At 35.8% G+C, this 15,399-nt stretch overlaps 2 protein-coding genes across 2 annotated transcripts; both read left to right on the top strand.

The window, feature by feature from the left end:
* The first annotated feature begins 1,673 nt into the window (after positions 1 to 1,673).
* LOC125849274 (protein REVEILLE 1) lies at positions 1,674 to 4,464 on the top strand. The gene is made up of 6 exons (XM_049529328.1): positions 1,674 to 2,021; positions 2,374 to 2,487; positions 2,577 to 2,688; positions 2,773 to 2,834; positions 2,960 to 3,370; positions 3,471 to 4,464. Exons 1-6 carry the CDS (start codon positions 2,010 to 2,012, stop codon positions 4,161 to 4,163), a joined length of 1,404 nt encoding a protein of 467 aa, XP_049385285.1. The 5' UTR covers positions 1,674 to 2,009; the 3' UTR covers positions 4,164 to 4,464.
* Positions 4,465 to 9,549: 5,085 nt separating this feature from the next.
* Positions 9,550 to 12,418, top strand: LOC125849273 (protein CLMP1-like). The gene has a single exon (XM_049529327.1). It carries the CDS (start codon positions 9,932 to 9,934, stop codon positions 12,248 to 12,250), a length of 2,319 nt encoding a protein of 772 aa, XP_049385284.1. The 5' UTR covers positions 9,550 to 9,931; the 3' UTR covers positions 12,251 to 12,418.
* Positions 12,419 to 15,399: the final 2,981 nt, after the last annotated feature.

Raw genomic sequence — 15,399 nt, 5'->3', positions numbered from 1 at the left:
AAAGTCTTACCTCATTTAATCTGTTTAATTGAGTAAGTCTACTTATATATATTTAATAATATATATCACAAGGACTTGGACTTAGGGCTTTGACGTAGGCCGGGTGGAATCTTTAATTAAATTTAAAGATTCATATTTCGGAATTTATTTTGAACAAATTATTTTATTTAAAATTTGATTTTAATATTTTAGTTTTAAATTAAACAAAAAAAATTATGTGTTCAAGAAGGGAACAACTAAATGTTACGTTTGTACAGAAAATGAGTGACTCTTAGTTGTATCCATACAGAGAAATGCTTGTCATCCCTTAAAGTAACTCTTGAAAAATAGTGATTTTTCATGCCTAACTTTTAATTTAGATAGATTTGAACAATTATAATACCAACCAATAATGACTTGTTTGTGCTTTTCAGACAATAGTTTTTACACTATATAATCAATAGTTCCTCCATCCCATATTAGATGAGTATTTTACTAAAAATATTTGTCGTATATTACTTGATTACTTACTATATCAAGATATATTTAATTGTTTTTTTTCATTTTACCCCCAGAATTAATATGACCTCTGAAAGTTCAAACAAATTTTGAAGATCCAACTTTTTTCCAGGATGCTAACTTATAATATGAACAAAGGGAGAAATGTAAAGTTAATCAATTTATTAATGATTTCTTAGTTACCGTATAAAATAAAAAAATGTCTATTTAATATGAAACGCGAGAGTATTATTCACTTCCCAGAACAAATAATATTGATTTTATTTTAATTTTGTAAAATAATAAATATTTTGGACAATAATTTTAGTAATTTTGACCACCAATATAGAAAGGTGTACATATAAATTTCTTCTTCTACTCACAATCAACTACTATAATAAAGACATGTTGCCTGCATTTTTAATGTGAAAATAACCAAAAAAAACTTAAGAGAATGTTTGTTTGGATATTAGTATTATTAAGAAAAAAGTAAACTTTCTTAAATTGAAAGAATTTTTATTTTTGATAAAAATCTAGTAGTTTGGATAATATCTTGTTGAGACCAAAAAATTGCATCATGAAAATAATTGAAAAAGTGATGAAATTGTCAAACTTGTTTACCCCACCCCCACCCAGTGGGGCAGAAAAAGCGAAAAGTGTCATCCACAAAAAAGTTGACACGTGTTAGACAAAAGAAGGTAGTACAAGGTTCCAGTTGGTTTACTCGCGAGTATGAGTTTTAGCACTTTATGTCAAAATCTTGGCTTAAATTAAAACACGATATTTTAAAAAAAAATAGAAAAAGGGTAAAAAAAGGTCAAATTGCCACGTGTCTTTAAACGTGAGCCACAAGACTTGAATGGATTTCTGGGTTGTTCTACCAGAAATTATAAAAATACCCCCAAAAGAAAACTAAACTTCCACTTTAACCCATGACGTGGCAATCCTTCCCTTCTTCTTTTTCTCCCTTTTCAACCCCCAAAAGCTGAAATTATTTCTCATCTTCCATCTCTCTTCTCTGTCTTCTTCTCCTTTCTTCAAAGGAAAATAAATAAAAAACTTTCCAATATTTGTGTGTTGTTCACACTTGTTTTAGTTGTTTATCTATCTTCATCTTCCTTTTTGGACAAGTGTTTTCTTTTCTCTCATGCTCTTGGGAATTCTTGAAATATTTGCCTATTTATCGAATATTCGTTTGATTCAACAACTTTGATGTTGTGTTTGGTGAGGATAAGGATGAAATTTTCCATCTTTAAAGGGGAAAAGTTGATTCTGGGGTTGTAAAAGTGAACAGGTGGGTCTGAAGAGGTACAGTTCTTTATTGGGGTTGTTAGATCGTGTGATTTCTTGGAATATTGGAGCTTAATACGGACTGAATTTGAAGGTGACTGTTGATAATTCTGGGTCTTGGGAACTGAGGAGAATTGATTGGGTAAAACTGGGTTTCTTCTATTTTAAGGGAAAGTAAAAACTTTGGCAGCAGTTGTTAGTGATTTTGGCTCATCAAGGAGTAGTGATTTGATTCAGCAGAAATGACTATAGGGGTATGCATCTTATTTATTTAACTTTTTGTGATTTGCCCTGTTCTCAATTGGTTGGTTAAAAAGATGGGTTTTCCCTCAGATTATAGCTGTGGTTGTTCATAATGGCTTGATGTATTTGGAAATTTCTGTTATATGTAGAATTGTATATATTGCATAGGTATGGTAGGTTAATTAATTTTATGATTGAACTGTAACTCTTGTTGAAGTAGACAGAAAGAAAAAAATTGCAAGTCTTTTAGAGTTGTTATTACTTCCTATATGTGATGTATCTGGATCTAATAACAGAATCAAAAGCTAGTCAGTTTAGATTTGGGATTGAAAGTGCTTGTGACTAACTATTTTGAAATTTTAGGATCAAAGTGAGTCGGACACGATACTTCCAAGTAGGAATAGAATGTCAGTTGATGTGGGAGCTCGCATCCAGATGGAAGAGCAAGTTATTCCAGGAGAAGAATATGCTCCTAAGGTTCGTTGCTCTGCCGACAATGCTTAAGTTAATGATATTAAGCTCATGTCATGTCTGACTGGATGTTGTTTATTTTCCATTCAAAACAGATAAGAAAACCATACACCATTTCAAAACAAAGAGAGAGGTGGTCAGAGGAAGAGCACAAAAAGTTCCTTGAAGCATTAAAGCTTCATGGTAGGGCATGGCGACGTATAGAAGGTAAACAACTAATACAATCAATCGATTGTTTGAGTTGTCTTTGTGCTGTCACTCCATACTAAAGAGACCTTGTTTAATTCTCAGAGCATGTGGGAACCAAAACTGCAGTTCAGATTAGAAGCCATGCTCAGAAGTTCTTTTCAAAGGTTTGCTGCTCTTATCCCATTTTATTGTTTGTGACTTGATCTAAAGGCACTCCAGTCATTATTAAGAGTCGAATTCTAATCTGTTACTTATTGGCTATTGACATCAAGTGTTTTCTTGTGGTCAGGTTGTTCGTGAATCGAGTAATGGTGATGCAAGCTCTGTGAAATCCATTGAGATCCCACCTCCTCGGCCTAAAAGAAAACCGATGCACCCTTATCCACGGAAAATGGCAACTCCACTTAAAAGTGGAACCCTGGCTTCAGAGAAATTGAAGAGGTCTGGTTCACCTGATCTCTATCTCTCCGAGCCAGAGAATCAGTCTCCTACCTCTGTGTTGTCTGCCTTTGGTTCAGATGCATTTGGCACGGTGGATTCCACTAAGCCAAGTGAGCAGTCATCACCCGTTTCATCAGCTGTCGCTGAGAATTCTGGTGATCTTGTACTTTCTGAACCATCCGATTTCATTGTAGAGGAGAGCAGATCTTCACCTGCCCGAGCTTATACTAGTTCAAATCCGGCCAATCAGGCTTGTGTGGTACGTACTATCTTGCTCAACTGTCTTTTTTAATTCAATATGTATGATTTCTCATTTGACACCACTCATTGTGATTTTCCTTTTGGATTTGTAACTCCAGAAACTAGAGTTGTTTCCTGAAGACAAAGATTTTGTGAAAGAAGGCTCGGATGAGGCATCATCTACACAGTGTCTGAAGTTGTTTGGTAAAACCGTATTAGTCACTGATGCTTATATGCCTTCTTCAACTTCTGGCCAAATATCACTGACAGATGAGAATGATGAGCCAGCATCACGGACGTTGCCTCGAAGCTCCTTCCCTGCAAACTGGGATTCAGAATGTCCCCGAAGTACCTTTTCTATCGTCCCTCCTACGCCATCATATTACTTTCCCACACCAAATGGAAGTCCAGGGCCTAACCAAAGTGACTCTTCTACTCCTCTTTTGCCATCATGTGCATCATCTGCTGCAGCAGTTCGTTGCACTCAGGTGCATAACCCAATTCCAATGAAGGGACGTCCACTCTTTAATGACAGAGATTTGGAAGGAAAGGAAACTCAAAAGGAAGGGTCTTCCACCGGCTCCAACGCAGAGTCAGTAGATGCAGAGTTGAGTGGAGACAAGAATTTGGAAATTGAAGCTCAGAGTAGTAGTCGAAATCTGGTAGAAGAGTCGGTTAGAGGCAGTTTGTTTGAACGAAGAGCAAATTCCACAAAGCGTGTGAAGGGTTTTGTTCCATATAAGAGATGTTTAGCTGAAACAACATTAACTGGGGAAGAAAGAGAGGAGCAACGAACCCGGTTATGTTTGTAGTTACTTGCTTGTGCTTGTTTAGTTTGTTTGTAAAGGTTAGCACATATCCTTTTTTGGTTCTAATTAATTATAATATCCGTTTGCCGGATAACTGGATGAAGATAAGCAACACCATGGCAGCAAAGGCCCTCTAGTTTTTGCTGAATGGCAGAAGCAGTCTTCGTAATTTTTCTGAATCAATTGTTCAAATGTATGTTGATAAATTAAGTCTTGCAACTTCATCTCATCACTTGCACTTTTGGCAGATGAGCTAACAATCTTTGTAACTCTACTCTTTCCAAGTAATGAATGCTCACTTATCATGATCCCTCACTAAGGTTCACCTTAAGCATTGGTTTGACCTTAGCGTGGCCTCCATATCTTTAATTGAATGCTTAAAAAGAGGGAATGGCCAGAATCGAGTCTCCACAATCAAACCAGAAAAAGCTTTTTCTCTCCCAGTTGTGCTTCGATTGAAGATATTGCTGTTTCAGAAGGAAGAACAATTTGCTGCGCTACCAATTGTGCTTCTTTTGTTGTTTAAGTTCGCTGCTTCACTAACCAACCACTAGCCGGTGTTGATTGTTGAAAACTCCACTCCCTCTGCTATTTCTCTTTCTTGGACCCCCCGACTCTAGGGTTTACTTTATTTACCATCGCAGCTCGTCGAACTACTCTAGGGTTCTCTTTCTTCTTATTTCTGGCTTGGGTTTCAAGTTTCAAGAGCAGAACACGGATCACTATCTCCTCTCCAAGTTCCAGGTTTTATCTTCCCAAGCTATTTTCCAAATTTACTTTGGGTGGGTTGGCTTTAGTTTTTTCTATTTTCAGATTTATTTCCATTGCTATATGCAGAGTTAGATTTACTATTATTTTTAAAGATGGTTCCGTGTATTGTCTTCACATTGATCTTACTTACACACAGTCCATTAAAACACAGAATAGAAACAGTTTTAAATATCAATAACATCTTTCATACAATCAAACTCAAGGTCTTAAACCTTTAAGAAATTGATAATCGTGTACCAAAACTCAACCTAGTTTAAAGTAAGGGGATGCAACCTCAAAACGTTAAAGCAAATCTAAAGAGTCTGAGTTCGAATAGATGGAAAATATCATGTACAAGCTTGGTATTGAAGCTAATCGATAAATATGTACTTTTTGACTCAATTGAACCTTTTTCTTTTTTTTTTGAAGTTAAAAGTTGAAGACTAAGATCGGTAATTCTGCATCCACTTTCCAGCCGACTGGGAAAGAATTATGACTGCAACATCACGTATGTAACCAAAAAAGAAGGGTGAGACCGTGTCAAAGCCCGATGAATAGACATGGATGGACAATACTTGGAGCTGTATCCCCAAGAAGAAGATCAAGGGGATCGGCATACCGAAAAAAAGAGAGAGAAAGAAATAGGAACAAAGAACGAAACTTTACGACAACTAGGCGTGGTACCCGAGCCAATCAAGAGATATTTTGTATTAGGCGTGGTATCCGAACCAATTGAAAGATATCCCGTACCAAGTGTGGTACTCGAGCCAACTGATAATCACACAAACATAATCACAATGGAATACAAACATGCTTATAAATATAAGTAAACAAAACATGTTCATTGCATGAAACTGTCAACAATTCATCATTTTGCATTCAACCCTTATACTTTTCCCAACATGCGTTGTATGAGTTTCACTATAGAGACAACTCATATGCATACATACATAACTTGAATATAACAACTATCATGCAACACCCCGAAAATTTCTAATTTAAGACCTTAACCATTCTTCATTTACGTATAAGATTGTATCGGGTGACTCTTAAATTGTGTTTAGGTGTTAAGGTCAATTATTTAGTGCGGGAATAAATTTGGAGATGAATTATTAAGGTCACAAGAATCCTCTAGCACAAAGTTAAGTTAAAAGCTTCTTTACCAATTAAGTTTTGATATAAGATTCTACTTGAGTCAACTTCAAACGATCATATCTATTAGAATATGAAAAGTTATGTGGCCTTTAACCTATCAAATTAAAGGTATTTGAGTCTTTTTTCCAACGCCACCAAGTTTGCATCAATTGGAGTTCAGATTAAAAAGTTATGCTCATTTTGCTGGACACTATCTTACCACCCACCTGTCGCGCGATCGAGACATTTTTCGCATAGGCATGCGCTGAGGTAGCAACTAATGCCTTCCTGCGCGGTTGGTTGCGTGCCTGAGACGTTTTCCGCACAGGCATCTGGGTCTTAAAAAAAAACCCAAAGATGTAGTTTACCTTCCTAGTTCATAAATTTACCCTATTTACCCTCGAAAGATAAGTTTTCAAGAAACTACCTTCCTCCAAGGTTCATCCATCATCCAAGGTAAGATTTTAACCATAGAATTTCATATTTTCTTCATCTAAACACCAATTAATATCTTCTACTCATGGAATCCGTAGGTTTTCAAGAAAATCCATCTATAAGGTTCAAGAAACAAATTCTTGTCATCTTTTCATCCAAAGATCTCAGCTTTCTCAAGAATTTGGAGTGTATAAGGTATGTAAGGCCATTCATAGTGTTGGACTAGTTCGTCCTCATGCCCTACATCTCAATTCAGTCAGTAGCAAATTGAATCTAGTGTTCTACCCCTAGTATTTTGAAATTCTTGATATGAGTTATGCTCTTGTTCTGAATTCTAAATTCTTATATTATGAGATTGCAATATTATGTATATTGATATCCTTGAGTTATTGTTCATGCTTATATTTCAAATGAACCCTAGTTGATGAGATTTTTATTGAAATTCTTTGTGCATTTATTTTCATGCATTGGTTTAGGAATTTTAAAGTGAGTTCGAGAGTATTTTCAAAGTATCTTTTGAGAAGAGTTTAAGGGAACAAAAATGGTTCCAAAAATACTATTTTCACATTGAAAAAAGAACTACTATTTTTAAGAAGAGCTTAAACAACTTTCAAAAGCATTTCGGCCAGATAAAGAGAAGTTCAATTACCCCTTAAAGAATGTATTATTTTTTCACATTGAAAAGAGAGTACTATTTTCAGAAGAGTATAAAGAGTTTTCAAAGTATTTCAAAAAGATTGAGTATAATTGAGTTACCTCTTAAAGAGATCATTTTGAGTAATTATCTCAATCCGGTGAGTATTTTGCATGAGCAATTTCAGTAGGATGAACTTCGTGAATTTTCATTAAAGGACATTATGTGGCTCAACCACCAGAATGCATGAGATCAGTTCTGAGTATCTAATAATCCTTTTCACGTTATTGTTGTTGTAATGTCACATTTAAGGCATAGAAAGTAGTAAGTGTTTTTTTTCTAACATGTGCTCATAATTTATAATTTTTCAACATAATTTCAATTGGGAGGTTATCTTGAATACAACATAGTTATATTCAACTACGGTCTTAAAATATTGAAAGTGTAAGTGCATCCATTTATAATGAGTTCTTGGCAATATCAAGATCCTTAGATGGTCGTACCTCATATTTAAATCAGTCCACAATTCAAGTGGATCTTTTACCGTTATATATTCAATTTCCGGACCCTCCTTTAGATAATGATGAAGAAAAATCATAACTTTCGCTTTAAGTTAACTCGATACTTCATTTCCTGAGTAATAGTACCATCAAGACCTTTAGCAACTAAGTGAATCTTAGCATCGAATAGCCATGATAAATTATTATTTTTCCAGAGATATCTACTGCAATAAACTCAAGTTTGGATAAATTCGACATGATAAGATTATAAGAAGAATAAGTGGATTAAATAAGAAGTTGATATCTTTGCAAGTAGAAACTTCGTGTTGATAACATATTGTAAAATTTAGTTCAGCACAATATTACTATAAAGAGAAGAAGACAATATATGTAGATGAAGGAGAAATTTTTTCTTTTGTTCAAGTGTATCTTACCATGAATGATATCTCTATTTATAGCTAGGTTGAGATATCACTCCAAAGGTCACCATGTTAAATGCTCAAACTAGTAGATACATTGTTAAAGGCTCATATCACCTAGAAAATATACATACATGAACGTAAGTAATTCATGAATAAACTACATAGACAATTCACTAGTTTAGTGGATTTATAACAAATACCATGAATTTTCATTAATTACTAGTATACACTCCTTAATACACAATAGAGTGTATAACTAATGCAAATATTATTACAAATAGCATAAAAATAGGGAAAATGGTATGAAATAACAAACTATTAATTCAAATTAAATGTTATAGCCATAGTTTTTTATTTGTAATTCGCAGCAAACATTCCATGTTTTTTGTCATCCCATTTGTATACCAAAATATACAAATAGACCCATTCAGTACACATATGTGTTGTATAAAAATTAATTGCAGGACTCATTTGTATACCGAAATATACAATAGACCCATTCGGTATACATATGTGTTGTATATATGTAGTAATTTTGTTTATATACAATTACTATGTTTTAGTTTGTATACTGAAATATACAAATACAAATTTTTATGTATATGTATACCGAAATATACAGATTAATAGTCATAACAAATATAAAGTTTGCTATGAAGCGCAATTATACAAACTATAGATATAACATACAAATATGATTTTTTATGTTTGATAAACCTAAAATTTACTCTAAAAATATATCAAGTAAAGTTCTATTCTTCAGAATAACCCAATGATTTGGACTTGAGACTTTTATTAGNCATTCGGTATACATATGTGTTGTATAAAAATTAATTGCAGGACTCATTTGTATACCGAAATATACAAATAGACCCATTCGGTATACATATGTGTTGTATAAAAATTAATTGCAGGACTCATTTGTATACCGAAATATACAAATAGACCCATTCGGTATACATATGTGTTGTATAAAAATTAATTGCAGGACCCATTTGTATACCGAAATAGACAAATATACCCATTCGGTATACATATGTGTTGTATATATGTAGTAATTTTGTTTATATACAATTACTATGTTTTAGTTTATATACCGAAATATACAAATACAGATTTTTATGTATATGTATACCGAAATATACAGATTAATAGTCATAACAAATATAAAGTTTGTTATGAAGCGCAATTATGCAAACTATAGCTATAACATACAAATATAATTTTTTATGTTTGCTAAACCTAAAATTTACTCTAAAAAATATATCAAATAAAGTTCTATTCTTCGGAATGACCCAATGACTTGGACTTGAGACTTTTGTTAGAGGTCTAAACTTCGAAATTCCTTTGTCATTGAACCTTGAATTTTACTGTCTACCGATTTTGGAATTGAGAGTCCCACCATGGACCTGAAAAAGGTGTAATTTTCCCTAAAGATGAAAACAGATAACATGTGAACTTTGTGCCGTCTTCATCCTACATTCCTTGTATCTTCCAAGTGGGATAGCAACGCAACACAGACCAAAAATATAGTTAGCAGAAAAAGAAGTAGGGTGATGCTGGCACTGAATCATCCATCCAACGGCTCACAATGAAGCAAATTATCCAGGGCCTACAATGGATATTCAATTAAAAGTGAAATAATCCCCACTTCTCTATCTAGGGTTTCAAATCCAAAACCTCCACACTATTTCTGGAAGACCCATTACATCACTTCTTCAAGATGCAATCATATGACACTGGATTCTGCACCAAAGGGGTAAACTTTTATCTGTAAGTTGCTTTTTTCCTATTCAATTTCTGTGAGCTATTCTTGATTTATACAGAAAATAAATAGTGGGATTTTGACTAAATTTGGTTATAAGTATTAAAGTTTGAATCTTTGGAAGTAATTATATGGGGAAATCAGGTGGTAGGAAGAAAAAGGGTCAAAATCAAAACCAGAATCAAGGGGAGAACCATAAACCTGTTGTTAATGGTACTGTTGATTTGGACTCATCCATTTTCTTAAAAAGAGCCCACGAACTGAAAGAAGAGGGAAACAAAAGGTTTCAGGCTAAGGATTTTGTAGGGGCTTTACAACAATATGATAATGCTCTCAAACTTACACCAAAAATTCACCCAGAAAGAGCTGTGTTCCATAGCAACAGAGCGGCCTGTATGATGCAAATGAAACCCATAGATTATGATTCTGTTATTTCTGAGTGTACTATGGCACTTCAGGTTCAGCCTCGGTTTGTTCGAGCTCTTCTACGGAGGGCCCGTGCACTTGAGGCTGTGGGTAAGTATGAAATGGCAATGCAAGATGTGCAAATGCTATTGGATGCCGATGGGAATCATCAGGATGCCTTGGAAATTGCAGGGCGGTTGAGCATGATACTTGGTCCTCGCCAGGATGCCCAGCAAGACCTCCAGAGCCGCCCATCTCCAGCTGCACTTGGTGCATCTGCAGTGGGTGCCGCCTCTATTGCTGGTCTAGGACCCTGTTTACCTTCTCGATCAATGTCTAAGAAGCCAGTACCATCAACTGGGGCTACGGTTGTAGCAGTTAATAGTAAACCAGATAAGCCCTCTCATGTTATGCCAGCTGAAAATGGTACTCAGGCCAAAGTTCAGTTGCCAAGGGTTTCCTTGAAGCCTTCAACTGGTCCTTCTAAACCTAATGTAAGTCCTAGTAGGGATGATCAGAAGGAGCATGCTTCTACCTCAGCATCAATTACAGTCCATGGACATTCTAAAGAGGCTGTGATTCGTTGGAGGCCATTGAAACTTGTTTATGACCATGATATAAGACTTGCCCAAATGCCTGTAAATTGCAGTTTTAGAGTCTTAAGGGATATTGTTATGAAACGGTTTCCAATGTCCAAATCTGTTCTTGTTAAATATAAGGACAGTGACAGTGATTTGGTAACTATTACCTGTACGGCTGAGCTTAGATTGGCCGAGTCCTGGGTTGATAGTCTAGTACCAAAAGACCCTGATGCAGATGAAGGTGACTTCATTGGGATGCTGAGATTGCATATTGTCGAGGTGAGTCCTGAACAAGAACCAGCTTTGTTGGAAGAGGAAGAGAGGCCTGCTGAGAGTGAGGAGAATATAGCAGATGAGAGTGTATCCCACTCTTCACTAAGTGATTCCGTTGTGGAAACTCTGGACAGTGAGATTAACAAGTCAGAGAAGGGCATTACCAAAGAGAAAACCACAACAGAAGATCCTGAATGCAAGGAGGTTGAGATGGATGATTGGTTGTTCGAGTTTGCTCAGTTATTCAGGACTCATGTTGGCATTGATCCGGATGCCCACATTGACCTGCATGAGCTTGGAATGGAGCTTAGCTCTGAAGCCCTTGAGGAGACTCTGACAAGTGAAGCAGCTCAAGCTCTTTTTGACAAGGCTGCCTTAAAGTTTCAGGAAGTTGCTGCTCTGGCTTTTTTCAACTGGGGAAATGTTCACATGTGTGCAGCAAGGAAACGAATGCCAATTGATGATTCTGCGTCAAAGGAGACGATGGCTACCAAGCTTCAAGCAGCATATGACTGGGTGAAAGAAAAATATTCTCTGGCCAAAGAGAAGTATGAGGAGGCTCTCTCGATTAAACCAGACTTTTACGAGGGGTTGTTGGCATTAGGGCAGCAGCAATTTGAAATGGCAAAACTTCACTGGTCCTTTGTCTTGGCTAAGAAAGAGGACCTGTCATGTTGGGATCGCACTGAGACGCTTGCTCTATTTGAAAGTGCAGAAGAGAAAATGAAAGCAGCAACTCAGATGTGGGAAAAGCTGGAGGAGCTGAGGGCTAATGAACTAAAAGATCCTAGTACAAGCAAGAAGGATGAACTACTAAGGAGAAAGAAGAAACAGGGAACTGGTCCTGAAGGTGAGGTGTCAGCTACAGGTGGTCCAGGTGAAATTTCAGCTGATGAGGCTGCACAGCAAGCTGCTGTAATGCGATCTCAAATACATTTATTTTGGGGTAACATGCTTTTTGAGCGGTCTCAAGTTGAATGTAAATTGGGGTTGACTGGTTGGAAGGTGAACCTTGATACTGCAGTTGAACGATTTAAGCTTGCTGGAGCTTCTGAAATTGACATCTCAACAGTTCTGAAGAATCATTGTTCCAATGAAGAAGCTACTCAGGGATCTCAGGAAATGGTTGAGAGCCTGAAGACTGAGGGGAATGATAATCCAAATGACAAGAGTGATGCCAGTAAAGCTTAGGCTACCTGACACTAATTTAGCAATATTTATTTTTCTTACAAACAACATTTACGTTCATGAGATCAGAAAATTTTGGCCTTGCAACGTCAATTATACATTCAAGTTTTTATGATGAAACAAGAAGTTTGCTGTTATATGGGAACTATTATGAAATAGTCATTTTTCTAACAACATTTGTTCTTTGAAATAGGTTTCTTGTTATTTCTCTTCTCCTTTCTTGCTCCCTTTCCGAAGTACATAGTTCGGATTCTGTCTGTTTAATGGCTGATGAGACGTTACTAACATTCTGGGATAGTTGTTTTGTTTGATAGTGATTTTGGAACTTGTGATGCGTAGCTATTATATTTGCTGTTAAAACATTTTCAAATTGATTCATAAGCAAGCCTGCCTCTTTGACTTAGTTATTCAGACACCAATGCCTGAATCCTATATAAAGTTCTCTTGTAATTTCTGAGGAAGAACCCCGATGAGCTTCCTTGAAATGTATGTGCCATTTATCCTGTTATTGTAATTGTACAATTCCTTGTATGATCATAATTCATAGATATTTGATATGATTTTAGTAAAATTTAACATGCAACAGAGGACCATAGTTCTTCATGGATTATATTTGTTCCATCCAAGATTAAGTTGGCCACTCACGCCTCTTATTTTGCTCGTCTCCTTTTTCATTTGCCTCACTTTCTGATAGATTCACGTAACCTCTGGTTTCATCTTTGAAATGGGAAAAAATGGTGAAGGCTGTCTACTGTTGAGCTGGAACCATATCATTCTACATGGTATCAGTTTAAGGGGTTTAATACAGAAGCTTTTCTCTCAATATGTGAACCTATAATTTCTGATCCAGTATGCGGTAGCATTATCTCAGATTTGTAGATCTTAACTAGATATGGATATGTGAGAACCCCAAGGTCATTATTGAGTCCTCAAGGTATAGTAGTAGCAGCCTGGAGTTGCAAGGTTTGATTTTCTGTGACACTTGGTGTGAGCTCGTCTGCTTTAACTTTGGTGCACCGGGTTACTCAATCCCTATGCTTGTGGGCTAGAGTAGGCTGTTTGATGGATTGTGTGCCTCATGCTGACATGGACACCACCCTCATAAAAAAGAAATGTGTGGGGATATGGTTGCCCTTTGTGTGGCCAAGGCTAATGAGCACGATCAAAGCTCGTCTTCCATTACATCCCTTTCTGTGGATTTTTTTTTCTTTTTTAGATCTGTATGTCCAATGTTTAAACTACTGCTCTTCTTACATCTGTTAATCCCTTTTGTTCTGGCTACATCCAGAATAACATTCTTTTAATACAAGCTGTTCTAGCCGTTAGGGAGGTACACGGTGTGTGTTTTATAAGTGACTGTTATGCACAGTATAATTTTCCAGAATGATGTTCAACTAACCGTCCTTCGCTCACTGTAGCTCCTCTCCTTGGTGTGATGCCTGAATTCTGATGTAGCTCACATACATTGTTTGCAGGTTTAGATGCTGTTGTTACTAATTTTTTCTAGTATCTGCAAACCTATTGCTCATTTGTTAGTGTAACAACCCTCTTAATCGTTTTATGTATTTTAATCATTATTTTTATATTAGCCCTTTTTAGTAGCTTTTCTAAATAATTTATGACTTACATGAGTGAGTGGAATGATTTTCAAATTTAATAAAAGATTATTTTGTTGCTAATAATAATAGAAAAAGAAAATAAATAAATAAATAAATAATAAAAGAAAAAAAGAAATAAAAGGGTAAATGTTGCTGGCTGTTGTGAACAACAGCAGTTCGCTCGCGCAGCCGAGAAAAAGAAATAGAAAGGGTTGGAATACTCACCTGCGCCGTCGACAAGAGCATTCAGGTGAGAATTGTATCCCCAAATCTAGTGATTTCACAATTAAAGGCTTAGGCGAGAGAACAAACATATTGCATTGACATTAACGAAGTAATATGATAGTGGGATGGCAGGAAATTGTTGTTGCTGTGTATATTATTAGATAGGATTCAATTTTTAATAGTTAAATATTGGTTAATAATGAATGGCAAGACCTTAGTCTAATGATTAGGTAATAATGGCCTAAATGATTTGGAAGGAATATTGATGGTGAATTGATGATTTCATGTTGTAACTTCCAGCGAATGAATTGAGGATTCACAAACATTATTCGTCTTTGATATTTTGTTCTTTATCCGTATACTTATTATATTATAATTAAAGTTTTGCTATATTGAAATAAGTAATTAAATATAATGGTATAAAATTATATGAATACCATTAGGTTGATGATATATGGAGAAATTGGAACTTAATCCTAGACTTGAAATTTGGAGAAAATTGAAGAGTTGACATGTTATTGGCATCAAGATTAGGAATTTGATTATAGATTTGAGTGAAATTTTGGGTCTAGTCTAGACAGAAAGTAATGTGGGTGTTTTTAGTTTCAAAATCTTATTGTGATTATTAATGTGAATAGATTGCTTTGAATTGGAAGTTCAACAAAAAAGGGAAGGCTCAAGTACCGGAGTGAATTCTTGATTGATTGAGGCAAGTGGATTTCTAAACTCTTGTTAAGTGTATGGAATTCGTGTATTTCCTTGTAATATGTGTTTGGGGATAATGAGACTTGGTGATGGGTTGACTTGTCCACATTGATTAATTCTAATGATGAAAAAGGGGTAATAAAAGGCAATGTGATTAATTGTTTATGTGTGATTGTGTTCTTTATTGAACCCGTATACTTGTGATAGTTGAGGTGATTACATTTCATATTGATAATTGATTGAGTTCATCATCCCCATTATTTGAAGTTATATTGTGCACATGCATTGACATGAGATTGAGTATAAGTTGGGCACGTGGAGATCGTCCGTGCTGGGGATGGTGAGATGTTAAGATTATAATTTGGGCACGTGGAGATCGTCCGTGCGAAATTTGTTTGATTTATGATAGTGCGTTGAGATCGTTCGCACAGACACGTGGAGATCGTCCGTGTCGGTATATGGACCTCGCGAGTCCCCCATCGGTCATGAACTCTCGATGTATTTCCGAGGAGTATCATGTATATACGGTTGAGGGAGTACTTGGTATTCTGAGGCATATCATTTCATGGTGTCATATTGCGTTGCATCTCATGACATCCTTCATTCTTGATGATTATGTATTTT

This window comes from Solanum stenotomum, chromosome 12, assembly GCF_019186545.1.
Source record: "Solanum stenotomum isolate F172 chromosome 12, ASM1918654v1, whole genome shotgun sequence".
Taxonomy (NCBI): domain Eukaryota; kingdom Viridiplantae; phylum Streptophyta; class Magnoliopsida; order Solanales; family Solanaceae; genus Solanum; species Solanum stenotomum.
Note: the sequence above shows the minus strand (reverse complement) of the source record. Positions and strands in the feature narration are given on the sequence as shown.

Bases quoted from the DNA above. Each gene is read 5' to 3' on its own strand.
- LOC125849274 (XM_049529328.1), top strand. The intron at 2,835-2,959 runs GTTTGCTGCTCT...TCTTGTGGTCAG, and splicing joins CTCAGAAGTTCTTTTCAAAG to GTTGTTCGTGAATCGAGTAA. The intron at 3,371-3,470 runs GTACGTACTATC...TTGTAACTCCAG, and splicing joins CGGCCAATCAGGCTTGTGTG to AAACTAGAGTTGTTTCCTGA.
- LOC125849273 (XM_049529327.1), top strand. From the start codon at position 9,932: ATGGGGAAATCAGGTGGTAGGAAGAAAAAGGGTCAAAATCAAAACCAG.